The sequence below is a fragment of the Pelobates fuscus genome, chromosome 9 (assembly GCF_036172605.1).
Source record: "Pelobates fuscus isolate aPelFus1 chromosome 9, aPelFus1.pri, whole genome shotgun sequence".
Classification (NCBI taxonomy): Eukaryota; Metazoa; Chordata; class Amphibia; order Anura; family Pelobatidae; genus Pelobates; species Pelobates fuscus.
The window spans coordinates 105,253,593-105,273,165 of NC_086325.1; the positions used below are offsets into that span (position 1 = coordinate 105,253,593).

The window sequence follows — 19,573 nt, forward strand, 5'->3', positions numbered from 1 at the left end:
ACTAAATAAAGAGAGCAAGTATTCCTTAGAAGGTGTATGAAACACTTTACTTTAGCTTTAAGCTGTTCGTGTTGTACTTTCAAATCTTCATAGTCGGCTTGCACCTCCCCCAGTCTCTTCTCACATCCAGAAGCTGAAGACTGAGTCTGAAATGACATGGAAAAAAGCAAACTTATAGTGGGAGCAAAATAAACAATAATTGACATGGAAATCCTTAGAACTACTGTAACTGTAATAAAGGGGCAGGGTTATTCTGCATGGCTATGGATGGACATGTTACAACATATTAATTTAGTACTCACAAGTACTGACAACTGCATAGGAATTAATGCTTTAATTTAAAATAAAATTAAACACCCAGAACGATTCAGTTCCATCATTTAACACAGTCTCTTCATGATTTTAAACTCAGTATTAGAACAGGTAAAAAGAAGAGAGAAAAACAATGCATCATCTTCAGTGACAAAAGTCACTTATTCATGTACAGTTACAGAGTAGCCAGGGGGAAAGCATTCAATACTTGTATTTTCTACCCGTGAAAACCCCCCAAAAAAGTTCACAGAATAAAATGTGTTACATTTGTAACAATCTAGGGCAGGGGAAGTGGGTTTAGCCACTGACCGGTCGGGCCATACATTGCAGGTTTAGGCAGAGGACTCTGACAGCAGATTGGCAATGCTGCATTCTCAGGGAGGTGAAACTTGCTATAATGATGAAATAATAACATTTGGATGGTGTTCTGTTATTCCGTTTTTTTTCTTTGTGTTCCGCATTATATACATGCTTGAACATAATGTATTATTTAAGGTCAGAATGCATTACTTGTGCAGCCTATTCAAAGTGGAATATATAGTTAAAAGTATTTTTTTGTGTAATTGTTTTCTTTTATTGAGGCAAATAAGTATACGTTACAGAAAAAAAGAAAAGGAGATATTATGTGCAAGTACAGCACAATGTTACTACACAGATAATCACAAATCTCCTGGGTGTATCTGCCTCTTTTATATTATGTGAAAGTAAAGAGAAGGTAATAACGATAAAATAAAAACACAAGAAAAACAAGTGAGGGGTATGAACCTCAGTATGCCTTTGAACTGGCTTGTTGTACTTTCCCTAATATCTGTTCCCTGGGCAAAGAGGGAGAGGGGTGTTAGAGTTAATGGTTCTAGGGCGCCTAGCGTCCGATATATAGTCTGCGGCCTGTGATTCCAGTTGCATTTAGTGTCTAAGTAGCATTTAGTGGGCCATCTAGGCTGTTTGTCCGTTTGGCCTGCCTGTGGGATGTAAGTGTAGTGCCCCCACCCTGGTAACAAGGTATGCGATAGGCTGGGATGTGCCTGTGTACAGGTCGGTGTGGTTGTCTTTAGCTTGTCACAATTGCCTTATTAACCCCTTAAGGACACATGACATGTGTGACATGTCATGATTCCCTTTTATTCCAGAAGTTTGGTCCTTAAGGGGTTAAAGGACCACTATAGGCACCCAGACTACTTCAGCTCAAATAAGTGGTCTGTGTACCATGTCCCCCTAGTTTTAACCCTGCAGCTGAAAACAGTTTACACTGCAGGGTTAATCCATGTTCTAGTGGCGGTCTCCCTGACAGCCACTAGAGGCGCTTCCGCGATTTACACCAAGTAAATTGCACTTATTTGATGCTGGACATCCTCACGGACTTCCAGCATCAAAAAAGATCCCCATTGAGTAATGCTTTCCTATGGGCGGGTTTGAATGCGAGTCACTCCACCCGGGAGCTGACATCGATGGAGGAGGATAGGTCACCAGCATCGAGGGACCTGGCTCTGGATTAAGATAGGCAAATAAATGGTTAGTTTGCATTCGTGCAGAACGCACAGTTTGAGTGACCTGCTGCAGTGAGCGTCTCCAGGCAAGAGTGGAGCAACACAGGTCTTGTAGGACGTGTAGCTGCGTTTCTTTGAATAAGTATGGTGTCTTGTTCTTCACCGCCTCCTGGACTGCTGACCTGTCTTGTTGCATGAGAAAGCGAACCAACACATCACAAGTGGCCCTGGCCGTAGCCCTGTTGGATTTGGTAAGTCGGAAGCAGCTGTCCAGCTGGATGCTTTTTGCAGCACGGTGAGGTAACAGTGAGGCCATGAGGCGAAGCACTAAGTGCGGCAGTTCGTGGTCATCTTCTGTTTCAGAAATTCCCCTTATCTGGAGGTTACTGTGCCTCCGTGAGTCTCCCAGGTTATCCAATCTGACCGGAACTGCTTTATGTGCTGCTTGCAGTGGTTGGATCAGCACATTGCTATTTTCTTGATGGTGGGCCATGGTGGAAGATTATTTCTTCAGTTGCTCGCACCCTTGCAGTAACCACTGTAATGTCTTCTCTGATTATGTCTAGATCAGCATTAAAGAAGGCCCTGAATGTTGTTCATAAGTGCCTTAATGTCCCCTTTAGTGGCTGGGGCTGTTAAATCTTCCATTAGTGGAGTGGTCACTAACCCCTTTGTGTGAGGAATGTCATCAGGGGCATCCATCACCTTCGCCGAAGTATAGGGAGACTCCGGCGGTGGAGGCGCCATTTTGGGTTTAGGCCACAGTTGTAGAAGGCTGCTAATACTGCGGGGGCAATCTCCAGCGAGGATTTTAATTTTCTTAGCCTTCTTCCCAATGTTGTGGAGCGTCGTGGGACTGAGATTTGGCCCAGTGCAGGGTGAGTGAACGCTGTATGATGCAGTTATATGGTGCAGGAAATGGGAGGTCAGCCGCCATTCGTCTGTTCTCTCCGGAGTCCAAGCCATGCCCCCTCTAAAAGTAATTATTTTAAATATAAATTTGCGGTCAGTTTGCATTCATTTTCTTCTTTCTTTGATTATTTTTATGTTAACAGAGGCTGCTGCTGCTTCCCTTTGCAGGCAGTCAGGGGTCTTGAGGCATGTTGTGTTTTGCAATGTGTCCCAGCCTCCTAATGCAGTGGATTGTGTTAATCCTGCAACTGTCAATGCAAGGACATCCACTCATCTTTCTTCAACTGAGTGCTAGTGCAGCTGCAATAAACATAGGCCAAAGCTCCAAATACCCCGACTTACTGACAGTCTGATCTCAGTGGACTTGTAAGCCTATTCTATAGTATTGTACACACACACACACACGCTTTTTAACAGTGTGTATGAATGTGAAAGACACTTCATACGTACTGTGTTTAAGGTAGTATCACCTTAATTCTTCGTCTTAAAGGGACACTATAGCCTCTAAATGGAGTTGCTTTTGTGCTTAGAATAGATCTTTAAATGTAAAGATTGGGAAAAAAAAAAAGTATCAGTTTTAATGGAAAGTAGGTAGTGTACTTGAGTGTACATAAATGAAAAAAGGGGCGGTACTAGCTAGAAAAATTAAATATCCCTTCAAAATTAATAATAATAATGGCGAACAAATCACAGTTCTGCCATAAGATCTCAAAAATTGAAATTTTCAGGATTATCGGTTCTCAATGGTAAGTTAGTAACTGACCTTCTGCAAGTCTAGGGAGAGTTGCTGGATAAAGTCTTGCAATTCCTGCTGCCTATTCTCTAATTCTGTGATCTTCTTCTCTGCTCCTTCCTGATACGTTGTAAGCTCCATCCTGCAAAGACGTGTAAAGATGAGGGCATTTTTACAGTATGAGAATCACATTAATTGTTCTTACCATGTGATATATATATAATAAAAAAAAACAGAAAACAAGCCTAAATTATTTAGTGGAAAAAATAAACGCTAAATATGATATTGTTCACCAATATCATATCAAGACCAATAAACCCACACACGTGTAACAGCAGCTTCTGATTATTTAAACGCTTGTCTTGATAGATCTTAAGGGGTACACGATCAGAATATTTTGCTGATTTGTATTAATTTTAGATGATCTTTTCTTGCTCTTTCTGACTCTCCCTTCCACCCACGGTCCCCGATTGTGGGTTTTTTCGCTCACCTAGTTCTATTCCCTGCCTTTTTCTCTCTGCATTTCATTGCCACCTCTGCAAATATTTAATACAGACACCACACACATAACTTTCATAACTTAGGGACACTATATAGGACACTATAGTAATCAATAACTTTAGCTTCATGAAGCAGTTTTCTTGTGCAGATCATGCCCCTGCCATCTCACTTCACAATTATTTGCCATTTGGAAGTTAAATTACTTTGTTTATGCAGCGCTAGTCACACCTAGTGGCGAAAGTAACCTCGCCACTGGTTTTTGAAAGGGCCAGTTTGCCAGCCTCCTGCCCTGCGACTATGGCCCTGGGATGGATTGCCCTTTAAGGAACTGAGTTGGGGCTTATGGACTTATATTATGCTGTTTCTGGCACTTTAACTGTTTTGTACAAAGGATTAGTACTTCGATATGGCACTTCGGATACAGCCGAAGTAGTCGAAGTGGCCGCCATTAGACAGTCGAACATGTGGCGGCCATTTTAATCCAGTCGAACGCGGTCAGCGGAGTGTGCCATCAAATCCCTGGAATGGAAATCGGCCACACATTTGAACAAACACCGCTGACCTGTACCTTCCCCTGCCCTTCAACACTGTGGCTGGAGACCAAGTCCCGTTCGAAGATTCGAACACACGTTCGAACGGGACTTTGTCATTTTGGGTGCAAAATAGACCTCCAGTAGACAATTGAACACCACGGAAACGCAACCCCGGTTTTACTTCAACAAAAGTCGAAGTGCGTTCAACGATTCGAACGCCGCCTTCGAATGGGACTTTGTTACTTTTCAGGGCAGAAATAGACCGACCGCACAGCCTGAATCTGTGGAACTGTTTCGGGCATGCAAACAGGCGTGCAGTCGGTCCAAAGAGAATTTTTCCATATCTCTGGAACCACTGAACCGATATGTACGAATTTTTAATATGTTTGTCCCCAAGTTTTATTTCAGTGTGATGAAAAATCATAAAGTTATAAAAATGCATAAAAAAGTATAAGTTTTAGCTGGGAGATAATTGAGTAGATACAGTAAGAAACTATCTCCCAAGCAGAGGGGAGGGAATCTGTGGGATGTAACTGTTATCTGGTTGGTTAATGCCTAATTGCCTGTGAGCGTCTCCCTTGCAGGGGAGCACTGCATAAAAGCAGAGTACCTGCCATTAAACATCAGTTCTACTTCACCCTCAATCTAGAGTCCTGTCTCTTATTGGGGGAATTGCTATATCACTACAAGGGATTGCTATGCTCTGCATGCTCCCTTGGATAATCACTTCTAAGCTCTTTTAAGAGCTTGTTCCTGCTTCACTCTCTTGGAGGAGAGGTTCACCCACTGGAACCTGGAGCCTTGTCGTAGGTCCAGGGTGCGTAGGAGACGGGGAGACCCCAACCAAGCTGCGGCGGTAAGTGGGGTCTGCGACGGTTGTGGTGTCTGCGAAGCGCTTGGAGCCCTCTGTAAGCGCTAGGAGCATCCTTCAACGGAGGTACCCAGTTGGGGTGCCAGGTGGTCCGTTACACACCTCCCTGCATGTGACTTACTTAGCCTTCCTTAATACTTCCTGTAATTAGTTATCAAATGTTTACACTTCCTTTAATGCAAATTCTGTTTAATTTAGAATGTATTACCACCTGCTTTGTTCATAATATGATTGACCTTGCTGGAGCCTCCTGTACGTAATTAAACTTCACTTTACAGAGCAGGAGATAAAAACTTTTAAAGTAAGTTACATGTGATTGAAAATTAAACCATTTTGTTTTCATGCAGGCTGTGTCAGACACAGTAGAGAAATGTGTGTCTAGGCCTGCATAAGCAGAAACAAAGGTGATTTAACTCCTAAATGACAGTGAATTCAGTAATGTACTGTACAGGCATAATCTATACACAAAAACTGCTTCAGTGAGCTAAAAGTTGTTTTGGTAACTATAGTGTCACCACTATATTTATATTACCAGCAAATTAACTGATACATATAAGTCTATGTGCTTAACTCATTATGCCATCCATAGAGATCCCACATAAATATGTGCACTTCCTCAACAGATTGGCACAACTAAAACTTAAAATGTTGCTTCACCCACCATGACCGCTTCTCCTTTTGGAAAAGGTCACGTTGGTAGGAATATGTATGTAAAGCATTTCTGTTCATCTCACTGCTCAGAAATGCTACACACATGCACTGTCCATGGTCTAACAATGCTTCTCTATAAGAATTAATTGATTAGACCAGCGTTTCCCAATTGGCGTTCCGCGAAATTTTTTTTTAAACAAAATGGCCGCGAGTGACGAGGGAGCAGTGGGTTCCCTGCTCAGCTCCCTCGCGCGCACAGCAGTGATGCCCGAGCCAGAACATGACGCCACTCCGGCATCACTAAGAGGCGCATGAGGCAGCTGAGCAGGAAGATCACTGCTCCCTCACCGCCCACACGCCAGCTGCCCAGCAGCCCCACTGGACCGCACGCTCAGCCCAGAAGCCCCACTGGATTCCAGGGACTGCACGCTCAGCCCAGCAGCCCCACCGCACCAATGGGACAAAGGTAGGGGGGCTGAGTGGAGTAAAAAAATATTTACAATTTAAAAATTCTGTGTGTGTCTGTTAGGGAGTTTGTGTGTGTGTGTGTGTGTTTCTGTCATGTGTGCTTGTCAGTGAGTATGTATGTGTTCTTGTCAGTGAGTATGTATGTGTGTCTGTAAAAGTGTATGTGTGCTTGTCAGTGAGAGTGTTTGTCAGTGAGAGTGTTTGTCAGTGAGAGTGTTTGTGTGTCTGTCAAGGAGTATGTGTATCTGAGTGTGTCAGTGTTTGTATCTGTGTGTCAAGGTTTGTGTATGTGTCACTGTGTGTATCCAAGTGTGTATGTCAGTATGTGTGTGTATCTTTGTGTGTGTGCCAGTGTGTTTGTGTGTGTATATGACACTGTGTGTATTTGTGAGTCAAGATGTGTGTGTCAGTGTGGGTGTGTATATATTTCAGTGTGTCAGATACATATACACACACACAGATTCACACACTGGCACATACAAACACAGATACACACTGTGTGTATCTGTGTCTGCATCTGTGTGCCACGATGTGCCTGTGTGTGTGTGTGTGTGTGTCTGTGTGTCAGAGTCATACACACAGACACATTCAAACACAGATACACACTCACCTTGACACACAGATAGATACATACATACATACATACACACACAATGTGTGTCAAGGTGTGTGTATCTGTGTGCGTGAGCATGTATCTGTGTAGCAGATACATACACACAGATACACACTGGCACATAAAAACACAGATACACACACCTTGACACACCCCGACATACAAAAACACATCTGGGAACTGCAACACACCAGTAGAACTCATACATAAACCAACCTTACCCATACTACCACACGTGTTATTCTGTGTTTTATTAGAATGCAGCAGACACATTCAAAGCTTTATTTTAGAGACCTGAATGAACTGCAACAAACTATTTAAATCAGTTGGGCTCATCTTCACCAACAACTTGGGTATCAAATAGACAGACTAAACTGCTACTACCAAGCATGGATCACAATGGCCTACTCTGAACAAACACATTTAACCAAAAGGAAACCTCACAAGACAAAGTCAAATAGCACACTCCTGCCTTTAAACACCAACCTTTGCTGAGTAAGTTGGGAATGTTCCTCTTGCAGCTTATCTAGTTCCTCTTTCAGTTTTTCTGACCACTGTCTGGTTTTCTGAAGTTCAGCACAAGTCACAGCTGATTCTCTCTTTTGAAAATCCAAATCTTTCTCTACTTGGTTTAACAATTCTTCTTTTTTCAGAAGCTGCAAGTTAAAACAACATCAAATAAAAGGTCGAAGGGACACTTTAAGCACTACCATTACTACAGGTATTTAAAGTGGTTATGGTGCAGTGTGCATTTGATATAGTCTTGCTGTTTTTTGTCAAAACGCTTTTGAGCAGTTTTAATAAACAGTTTTTCTGGCCTCCAAAACCCATCCTGGTTATCAGTCCAAATGTGGGTGACAATGATTTAAGTGGCCAATCATAGCATCCAAGTTTGGGCAAAATTAAATAAATAAAAAAAGTATTGCAATAATTAAGATATGAAATAATAACATATTATAAGGCATCAGTCCCCAAAGTTTTCTTTTAAGAGATTTTCCAAGCCACAAGCTTCTACAGGAAGCAAATCATAAATATTTTTGTACCATGTGTTTAATTTTTGCCATCTCCTGCTGCTGAAACACCCCCAGCTCATCAAGGTCTTCCCTCTTCTGGAATAAAGATATGCTTTGTTTTTTCATGGTATCCAGCTGATCAGACAGCTGCTGTTTTTCCTTTAAAAGACAGATGAGACATAAAACGAACAGATAGAGATACATTGCATCCTATAATTGGTTTCCTTTCACCAATGAAGTATCCTAACCATTCTGCTGAGATCACCATTTTTTTCACTAAACCAGAAATCCTACCAACTCCGCTATTCTTGGTTTTTTCTCAGATATTTTGGCCTACAATTTACAACTTGCCTGCCAATTTTCCAAAATTCCTGATATAGTAAAACCTTTAAACAGTGAAAAAATTTAATTCTGTTAACATTGTATTACAACACTATTATGGTCTGTATGTTTTGAAGCTCCACGGGTTTCAGGTCACAAAAGTGTGTAGATGCAACTGGAAACCGACTTATTTATCTCAAAGGGCCTATACTGCAATTAAACATGAAAACAGCAGTCGGGCTGTGTGATACAAGTGCTGGGTGTTTATTTTAATTTAAGCGCATTAATAAAATAAAAATCTAAAAAAAAGTTTTACTCCCTCTGCTGCTTATAAATTCCTGATAATCCAGCGGTATTTATAACAATTGCCTGGTCTGGCAGTGGAGTGCATAATCTGCACATTCACCTACTGCAGACCATATCGTTCACTCCTGGTTTGGCGCTCGGTAAACAAGTCAGAGCACAGGCTGGAAAACACAGCGACTGTGCAGATTCCTTCACAGAGAGCTGAAACTGCGAAGAACCGATTGGTGTAGATCATGTGCTCCACTACGTAACCACCAGAGAATCTTTATTTTACTAAGTATATTGCCAATTTTGATTAGGGCAGCAGTATTTGCAGACACTGTGCCACCTGCCAGTGTGTCCCAAGACCTCCACCAACTGCAGTGCCATCCAAAAGCAGAGAGGTTTCTTAAAGGAGCACTATAGTGTCAGGAAAACAAACTCGTTTTTTTTTCTGGCACTATCGGGTTATTAGTTCCCCCCCTCCCGCTGGGCTGAAGGGGTTAAAACTAGGTGGTCCTGGCACCCAGGCCACTTAATTGAGCTGAAGTGGTGTGGGTGCCTATAGTGGCCCTTTATGTAATCATGAACTGCACAAAAGACACATCATAGAGGCTGAATTATGTGCTATTAAAAAAGTGTTAATTTCTGCCATACTTGGGCCTTGTTGCAATTTCACCCATGGGAACTTCACCCACAGAATATTTAAGGATATAATTTTTCATTGTAGGGTAAATGCTTCTTGATCCAAGGATTAATCTGACTGCCATTCTGGGGTCAAGAGGGAATTATTTTCCTAGTTTGTTGCAAAATTGGAAGTGCTTCAAACTGGGTTTTGTTTGCCTTCTTTTGGATCAACAGCAAGAAACAAATATGAGGAAGGCCGAACTTTATGAACACATGTCTCTTTTCAGCCTATGTAACTAAATTGTTATAACCACTGATCACAGGTCATATATACTTGCAGATGTATGTGCAAAAAATCAGCTTTCCTTCACATTACTTTTTGGTTTTGACACATTACCTCTTCAAGATCAGCCAACTTTGCCATCCATTCCTGTAGAACAGAAGAAAGGGGGTGGACAGTAGAGTCAAAATAAAAAATTCATAAATTGTTTTATCATCACATGCTGCAATTCCCTTTATACAGTGCAGCCAAAAATCTATAATATAAATCAATTATAAAAATATATGTCAAATATCCATTTGTGGTTTTAAAGGAGTACTGTTGATACGAAAACATATTCCCAAAGTTAGAGTGTTCTCGTGTATATTTAGATTTATGAGCCAACAGAAAAAATTAAATAAATAGATTTACTTACCTTAAAGGACCACTATAGGCACCCAGACCCCTCTAGTTTTAACCCGGCAGCTGTAAACATGGCAGTTTCAGAGAAACTGCTATGTTTCACTAAGGGTTAATCCAGCCTCTAGTGGCTGTCTCACTGACAGCCGCTAGAGGCGCTTCCGCCATTCTCACTGTGAAAATCACAGTGAGAAGACACTGGACGTCCACAGGAAAGCATTGAGTAATGCTTTCATATGGTCTGTTTGAATGCACGTGCGGCTCTTGCCGCGCATGCGCATTCTGATTGGACGTCGGCAGGGGATGGAGAGTTCCCCAGCACAGAGGGAGCCCGGCACTGGAGAAAGGTAAGTGGCTGCAGGGGTTTTAACCCCTTCAGCCCAGCGGGAGGGGGGCACCTAATGACCCTATGGTGCCAGGAAAACAAGTTTGTTTTCCTGGCACTATAGTGTTTCTTTAAGTCTCCCCAGAATGCCAGTCTGGACATGGTCGTACTCCTCCCTTGGCAGAAATCATAATTATTTTATCCCAGCAATCCAATTATTTCCCACAGGGAAGTATTATAGGGCTAGTACACGAATATTGGCTAGTAAAGGCTAGAACGTCGAAAATTCACCGTCTTCATGCAGCGTGAAGATGCGGAGTGTTGGTCCTGCAAAGATTGCATTACCATACCAGGAAGTGCCTCTACTAACTGCCTACGAACAGCCACTAGAAGAGGATATAACAAGAAATGTAAACTCTGCTTTTTTTTTTTTTTTAAAGAAAAGATGGTGTTTGTCTCTGCAATGCAATGCAAGGTTTAAGAGACAAACATAGGGTAAACCCCTATGCAAAAAAACCACAATCGCCCCCATGTGCCATATAACCTATTTACACCTCTGCCATTGTCCATATTCCTACACAAAAAAATACTCTTAGAGACAGTAAAAATCATGCTAGTGGTTACCAGAAAGAAGTTTAAAAAAATAACACTTTTATATTGACAAAATCACAGGCGCCAGGTCACCATTACGACTAGGAATTTTGTCCTGTAGCCTGGGTATTTGTCAGCCTGGTGTTTGTCGGTCCTTCGTGGCCAGCTGAGGAAAAATGAAAGCGGCAGCAAGGGAGCTGTAATTTTCTTGCTCTGCTCAATTGCACATCCTGCTGTGATACCAGGAACTGGGATATGACTACGGGCCCAGCACCACTAAGTGGTGCACGAGGGAGCAGAGCAACAAGAAGATAACATGATCGCAGAAGCTCTGCTGGACCCAACGGAAATTATCCACACTGGACCCCAGGTAAAGGATCCACTTCAGCTATTCCAATGGTAGGGAGGCTGGGTGGGCTTAAATAAATAAAAACTATTTGGGGGGGAAAAAATGAGTGTGTATCAATTTAAGTGTGTGTGTCTGTCTGTCAGCGAGCGAGACTGTCTGTCAGCGAGCGAGACTGTCTGTCAGCGAGCGAGACTGTCTGTCAGCGAGCGAGACTGTCTGTCAGCGAGCGAGACTGTCTGTCAGCGAGCGAGACTGTCTGTCAGCGAGCGAGACTGTCTGTCAGCGAGCGAGACTGTCTGTCAGCGAGCGAGACTGTCTGTCAGCGAGCGAGACTGTCTGTCAGCGAGCGAGACTGTCTGTCAGCGAGCGAGACTGTCTGTCAGCGAGCGAGACTGTCTGTCAGCGAGCGAGACTGTCTGTCAGCGAGCGAGACTGTCTGTCAGCGAGCGAGACTGTCTGTCAGCGAGCGAGACTGTCTGTCAGCGAGCGAGACTGTCTGTCAGCGAGCGAGACTGTCTGTCAGCGAGCGAGACTGTCTGTCAGCGAGCGAGACTGTCTGTCAGCGAGCGAGACTGTCTGTCAGCGAGCGAGACTGTCTGTCAGCGAGCGAGACTGTCTGTCAGCGAGCGAGACTGTCTGTCAGCGAGCGAGACTGTCTGTCAGCGAGCGAGACTGTCTGTCAGCGAGCGAGACTGTCTGTCAGCGAGCGAGACTGTCTGTCAGCGAGCGAGACTGTCTGGGTGACCTCTCTCCAATCGTATGGGAAAGGTGTATTTACTCACTTTTTCCCTCATGCCGCGCTAGTATTATAGCGGCTGGCCTCAGATGATTATGATCTCCACCAACCCAATGCTTTCGAATAGGAAAGCATTGGGAGGCTATTGTGCATGCGCAGAAAAATGCCGCACTGTGCCAATCAGCATCTCCTCATAGAGATGCATCGAATCAATGCATCTCTATGGGGAACATTCAATGCCTCTAAGTAGAGGAAGCACCTCCAGTGGCCATCTTGGTGATGTCACTAGAGGTGGTACTAGGCAGCAATGTAAACACTGCCTTTTCTTTGAAAACGAACAGGCAATAGGCACCAGAACCGTAACATTAAGCTGTTGTGGCTCTGGTGACCATAGTGTCCCTGTCCCTTTAAGAATTGTATTTTTGATCGTTGAAAATAAATATAATGTAAATTTTTAAGTTTAAAAAAAAAAAAAAAAAAAAAACTTGCTCTTAAACTTTTTCAGCTGGCTCCTTGATTCAAAGCAAATTTGTCAAGCTTAGTGTTATATGATGCCATTCGTTGGAACATGGAGAAAAAAAACAATGTTACTCTCCTCTCATACAATGAATAACAGCAAGAAAAATAGTGCCACATACACAAAGCTCACCTGGTCCTTTTTTTCAAGCGCCAATAGCAGCTCGTCTGCCATTTTTGCGCGGCTTGCTTGATAAGCTTCATTTTGCTCTTGCAGTTTCCGCATGGATGCTAAAATAAGAGCAAAGCACTATATTTTTAGCACTGTAAATAGGGAAATTTGGCATAATTAACAATTCCTAATACTAAAAAAAAATATTCTTTTAGTGAGACAAATACTTAACGTGTATTGCTCATCACTTAAATGTCAAAGTGTGACAAAGTCAACAAAATCCCACATATACAAATGAGGATGTAACTTCTACAACACAACGCTTTTACAAAAGGATCTTTACACTCAACTGCTCAAGTTGACTTGAGACACAAGATAGAGTTCTCAGCTAGGTTTTTTTTTTTTACATTTTGCGTCTTCTCATGTCACCACAACTCACAGTTTAGTTTATAACCTTTTAACTTCATGACACTGGAGACTACTCGTCTGTGGTTAACATTCTAAAGTATAAAGTTAAGAAACTATATAGAACTGAAAAATAGCCCTAAATAAAACACATGTAAAATAAACAAACATCTTAGCACTTGCTGAAAAGAAGACTACTTGATGGGTGTACCACAAACTGTTAATATAAATATAAAGATGATTAGATGATTAAATCAGCCATATGATTTTAAAAAAAAAAATGTTTTTGAGAGAATAAAATTGGCATTATATAAACAGAGAAGGAGAAATAAAACTTCCTAACTAGTTCAGTTTTAAAGTGTTGCCATTTTAAGACACTTTTAAACGAGCATTATATATGTTATGTTAGAAATGAAAGTGGAAGAAGGTTAATATAGGTAGTTTTCAAACACATTTTTTTTTCTAAATGTGTTTTAAGAAGAAGTATGAGGTTATGGACAGGGGCAGGACAGGAAAATGACAAAAGGGTTGGAGATATACGTACAATCCTGGTATTTTTCTAAAGCACCCTCAAGCTTTTCTTTCATCCTCTGCAGGTTTCGGACCTGTTCTGCGTAATCTTTGCAGGTGAAAGAGACGAACAGGGTGGAAGAACAAGGAGAGGATAAAGTGGGAAAGAAACAAGTGGACAAGAAAAAAAAAAAAAAAAGCGCATACACACACAAAACAAAAAAAACAAAAAAAACCATGAGTGGGAAAAGGACAGGGAAATTTGCACTTCTTATCATTTACACAGCTACTTTTTGATGAAGTAAAACTGTAGGACATAACACAAAGGGAATTGTTTGCATAAAAGATACAATGGTAGAAGTGGTGAGAAGATTCGGTACCAACAGTGTTTTGCCACAGGTCACATAAGGTTAGGAAGGCCAATGTATTGGCAGATAATCAATGATCTACTGCACATTGCCCATGGACTATGGGTGGAAATCTAACAGTGAATCTAACATGAACAGTGCCGACATCTATTTTAACCCGTTTTAAATCATGTTGTTTAGGTCTAAAATTGTAAGTGTACTGATTGGAAATGGACCTTATCCCTTTTAAATAAAAACGATATAAACAATGGGATAGAACTGGGACTGTGTAAAATAAAATATATTGTAATATGCACAGAAATCATGTTTAATTTTGGTGGAGATGGATTTCTTAAAAAAAAAAAAAAAATTAAAATAAACCTAGGGACTGGTGTGAATGCATGCTTAGTTATGTATGTACTGAAAATTATGTATTGCACTATTCGAGTAATAAAAAAAAAAATAATATTTTACTTCAAATCCAAAAGAGAACAACATACATGTACTGGGTGAATAGAATACATCATTGTGATGTGTTAAGGCAATGCATATCATCAATAGAAAAAAAGCTAACAATGTGCTCTGATACATAGCTGTAAATGCCTTGAGTATACTATATATTTCTCAGTATTTTCTGAGTCAGTATTTTCTGGCTTTGCTTTTCAGTATGATATTTTCTCTGCATTTCACAAATTTTCCATTTCAAATTTTAATGGTTATCCAAAATTATTAATTAGCCACAATTTTCTTTTTAATTGGGGGAGAGAGAAAAAGAGGACTAATGGGTGGCAAGTGGAAACAATGCTCTGCAATTATGAGTGTACCTAATGAGGCGCAGAGAATGTAAGTAAAGTAAAATAAAAAACTCTTTAATATACCCTCGTAGGGGAGGCAGTTATATGGACTTATTATATGGACTGCTTATACCTGCTTATTATATGGACTGCTATATTTCGGCTATTTATCCTATGCTAGGGACTCCTTTCCCCCAAATCTCCTATAGTTTTATAGGTAGTGGATTACACTTGTATCGCTGGGTATTTAAATAAGCTGTTACAGTTGGCAACTTTACAAACTGTTTCTACCATCAATATATTTTGATGCATGTATCCTTTTTTGCATCTGAGGGTTTCCATTTTTTCATAGAATCTATAGCTATTAATAGGCAATTTTGCTTTATATAAACTAACAGCCATTTCTATGTATTTTGGACTAATTTGATTCCATTAGGTCCTATTTTATATACATATTTTTTGTGTGTTTATTTATTTTTTTGTGTTTTGAGTTCCTCCCCTACGAGGGTATATTAAAGAGTTTTTTATTTTACTTTACTTACATTCTCTGCGCCTCATTAGGTACACTCATAATTGCAGAGCATTGTTATATCCAGATACTAGGTCTTTTTGGGAGGCAGTGGGTTTCCAATTGCCACCCATTAGTCCTCTTTTTCTCTATACTAGCAGGGGTTATGCCCCATTGTGTCTCTCAGCCATCACAACTCTGGTAGTTGGACTTGTTCCATCTTTAACCAGCGCTGTTTTCTTCTCTTCTTTTTAATTGGATCTATCATTTCAGAGTTCACATAAGAAACTGTAAAAATAAATAAAAAATAAATAGATGTTTGGTGCAATCATGTAATGTGGCATCATCGGTAAGTTAAATGTCATCATTAAAGAAAATATTTTTTTTCCCTTTACAAGGGCACCGTTACTCCAAATGGATTGAAGTTTATTCAGATTGTAAAGGACCAGTGAAACCTTCCAGGTGTGATTACTCTAGATATGTCAACCATATTAAAGTAGTGCATATAAGGCATCTCTATTTGTAATAAGTGGTGTGATTAAGAGCACATGTGGCAAAACATGCTGTACTGTATGTGATTTATAGAGCACTCCTGTCGGTTCATACAACTGTTTTGTATACAGGTGGTCCTCATTTAACGACCCACCTGTTTTACGAGTTAAGGGATTCCCTGCTCTGGTCCGTTCGTCTATGTTCGGGGAAAAGCGCACATAGAAAAGCGCACTAGAGCAGGGAATCCCTCAAATATATGTTAGGGGAAATTTCCCTGAACATAGATTAGTGGGATTCCCTGTTCTTGTGCATTCGTCTATGTTCAGGGAAGTTTTCCCGAACATAGACGAATGCACCAGAGAAGGGAAACCCTTAACTCCTCACTTAACGACCTATTCATTCTATAACCGTGTCGTAGGAACGAAACCCGAAAGGTAAGTAAGGAGTGGCTGTACTTGAATCTTTACATCTCCCCTACATCCCCAGCCTTTTATTATGTGTGTTCAATTCTGTAAATCATAGGGAACCAACATATAGCTCTCTAGCTGTTTTAAACTATAACTCATATGATTATTAACCAACATATGGTTGAGGATTAACTTGTAGAGGGCCAAATAAGTTAAAGCTAATTCCAGATTAAAGTTAGAGCTTGTCTATCCTACCCCACAATGGAGATGACCAACCTTAGGTTTATGAATGGCATTTCCCCTTAAGTTGGCAAAACCAAGAAATTTAGATTGCAAACAAATATTGTCAAAGATTTGTTGTCACTGGTCTAGGCCAGGGTTTGACAAATTTCCCTAAGGCCCAAGAGCCAGACAAACTTCAATTTACATGTGGCAAGCTTTTCCCATACTGCTCAAACACACAAACCTTACAAGCCATTCTCTATTACACCAACCTAATTAACTTTGCTCACAATAAAACCCAATAAGTCACTAACATACAGACACACAACTAGCAAGTTAGCAGCCAAGGAGAGACGATCCACAGTTGCAGCTTTCTGGTTCCAATGTCCAGCCGCAGAGTGGGCTGTCACCAGCAGAAAATAACCTAAGATAGATAACCTAACCTTAGAGTGCCCTCCCTTAGGATGTGTGCACTGTGAGTCTACATTTACAACAACATTGTATTTGGGTACAAGGATTTCAAAGTTGGATTTTCTTTTGAGGGGAATAAAAAAAAACCTACATGATGATATTAGATAGCAGATCATAAGCCAGGACTGCGTGACATGCTTTGTAATAACAAATGCATTTATAAATAATAAACCGGTTTTGTATTTTTATTTGTGGTAAAGAGCTCTACAGTCACCATAATAATCTGTACTCCTTATATAGCTTATGGTGCAATGATTTCACGTACCTTAGTTCTCTTTTATATAAAGCTGCACTAATCAGCAAGCATTGGTATATCAAAAAGTCTAGTCCTTGGCTATGCTGCTTAAAGTACTTGGCAAGCCAAAACTAGGGAATCATGGGATATGCACAGTGGTCAAGGGAGGACTGAAAAGGTTGGATGTCATTCTTGTATTTATAATTAAAAGTAGAATTCTTTGTATCTTTTGTAATTACAAATATCTATAATGCATTAAAAGGGAAGGTGTCGGGGATTCTTTTCTGTATTGTCCCCTTTAAATTACATATTAAAAGCAAAGTCACATCAGTAATTATTTAACCTTAGCACTGCAGAAACTTGTAGACTACATTTCCCACTCTAAATTTCCACTGGGTACCTTGGGAATTGTAGTTCACAGTGGCAAGGTTAGTGTCAGATCCAGGAATCTCAAATGCAGAATGAAAGAGGCCAGAAAACAAAAAGGCAGCGACAGAAATGTAACTCTTACGTCAAGGACTTCATGCTCTGTAGGACAATACCTGACAGTTTGGCTTCCAGCCTCCGGATTTGTTCATTCTTCCTGGAGATTTGTGAGGACAGATCATCTCGGGAACTGCTGCCGTCTGATGCCTGTGAAACCATCAGTGAGTGAATGCAATACAGCTCACATCCCATTAAATTAGTGGTGTGCAATCTTGGCCCTCCATTGTAGCACAAGAAAAGAGTGCCAATGTTGGACACTCCTAACCTAATAAAATTAACTCACAGTAAATGTCAATAAAATGGTTTTAAGGGAATTAATACTCTCAGCATGCACCTGGTCACCTGTTTATCTAGATGTAAACATTTTTGTAATATATTTACGACTGGGGCAGAAATCAAACAAGAGGAGATGGTTAAGTACAGAGTTTTAACAAAATAAAATGTCACAACATGCAATCTGATAGCTGCTAATGGGTAGATCTGAAACAATGGCCTCAATTTTACATTCCTGGATAAGCTTTTGAAATGCTTTTTTATTTTATTTATAACATACAAAAAAAAAAAAAAAAACAACTCTATTAGAAAAGCTTCTCCAAAAAAATATTCAATCAGGGTCAATATTAGCCCATTTAAAAACATTTTTACAGCATATATGGATGGGAAAAAAAAATCCATAATTTGCAAAATATCACAATCTACGTAGGCAAAAAGTACACCCTCCATTTCCTTGGGTATAACAAAAAAATATATATGGTGATTTCTGATGCAAAGGGAAGTAAAAATACAATTCCAATGCATGATCTGGTAGTTGCTACCTTGTATCATGTTGCGACAGTAGTTTGCCTAAAATGCCAGGCACAAAGCCTTACATTTACTGCAAATGTAAAAAACAGGGAGTTAAAAAAATCCCCAAACACAACAGCTGACGTTTAGGCACTTATCAGAGGGTGCTAATTTCACATGACATGTCTTGTAATAAGGGATTTAAAGAAGAACTATGCTTAACAAATGATACCAATTGCAGGAAAGACGAAAAATATATCGAACTTACAAAATCATCTCCTGAGTCAGCTCCTGCAGATGTGATGGACTCTTTGCTAATGGTGCGGGGAATTCGAGCAGCTCCTCCTGGTCTTGGAGAAATGGCTGCCTCCTCTGCAATTTTCTTTTTAAGCTTTGTAAACATGGCTTTTCTTGGCAAGCCAACCCTTAATCAGGATTATTTCAAAAGAGCAAAGGCTTCTCTGGCAGTGAAATTCTAAGAAAGACACACGTCACTAGGAGGTCATCCTACTTCAATCACCTGGAAAGAAAAAAATATATGTATATTTTGTACCATTTTATAACCATGTTAAAAGCAGATCTATACACAGCAGCTCTAAAAATCTGTGAAAATGACTTCAAAAATATTATTGTAAAATAAATGATTACTAAGAATCACCCCGGCTTAAAGGACCACTATAGTGCCAGGAAAACAAACTTGTTTTCCTGGCACTATAGGGTCTTTAGGTCCCCCCCACCCTTAGGGTCCCACTCCCGCTGGGCTGAAGGGGTTAAAACACTTACCTTTCTCCAGCGCTTGGGTCCCTTGGCGCTGGGGAACTCTCCTCCTCCTGCCGACGTCAGCACCGAATGCTCAATGCTTTCCTATGGACGCCCAGCGTCTTCTCACTGTGATTTTCACAGTGAGAACTGCGGAAGTGCCTCTAGCGGCTGTCAGTGAAACAGCCACTAGAGGCTGGATTAACCCTCAGTGAAACATAGTTTCTCTGAAACTGCTATGTTTTCAGATGCAGGGTTAAAACTAGAGGGACCTGGCACCCAGAACTCTTCATTGAGCTGAAGTGGTCTGGGTGCCTATAGTAGTCATTTATTAACCCCTTAAGGACCAAACTTCTGGAATAAAAGGGAATAATGACATGTCACGTGTCCTTAAGGGGTTAAAGGGACACTATAGTCACCAGAACAACTACAGCTTAATGTAGTTGTTCTGGTGAGTATAATATCTCCATTCAGGCATTTTTATGTAAATACTGCCCTTTCAGAGAAAAGGGCAGGGTT

General features: G+C 40.7%; 1 protein-coding gene across 2 annotated transcripts in view; it reads right to left on the reverse strand.

The window, feature by feature from the left end:
* The window catches only part of GOLGA1 (golgin A1), a 42,131-nt gene extending 23,321 nt beyond the window's left edge, over positions 1–18,810 (reverse strand). Inside the window, exons 1-9 of one of the 2 annotated variants that reach the window (XM_063432267.1) lie at positions 18,564–18,810; positions 17,569–17,659; positions 13,585–13,659; positions 12,657–12,754; positions 9,725–9,757; positions 8,125–8,253; positions 7,568–7,737; positions 3,475–3,586; positions 51–146 (exon numbers count right to left, since the gene is read on the reverse strand). In XM_063432267.1, the coding sequence (XP_063288337.1) occupies positions 51–146; positions 3,475–3,586; positions 7,568–7,737; positions 8,125–8,253; positions 9,725–9,757; positions 12,657–12,754; positions 13,585–13,659; positions 17,569–17,659; positions 18,564–18,698 (939 nt within the window). In that variant the 5' untranslated portion in view covers positions 18,699–18,810. The remainder of the gene's footprint in view (positions 1–50; positions 147–3,474; positions 3,587–7,567; positions 7,738–8,124; positions 8,254–9,724; positions 9,758–12,656; positions 12,755–13,584; positions 13,660–17,568; positions 17,660–18,563) is intronic. The other variant, XM_063432268.1, reaches the window with a different exon arrangement.
* Positions 18,811–19,573: the final 763 nt, after the last annotated feature.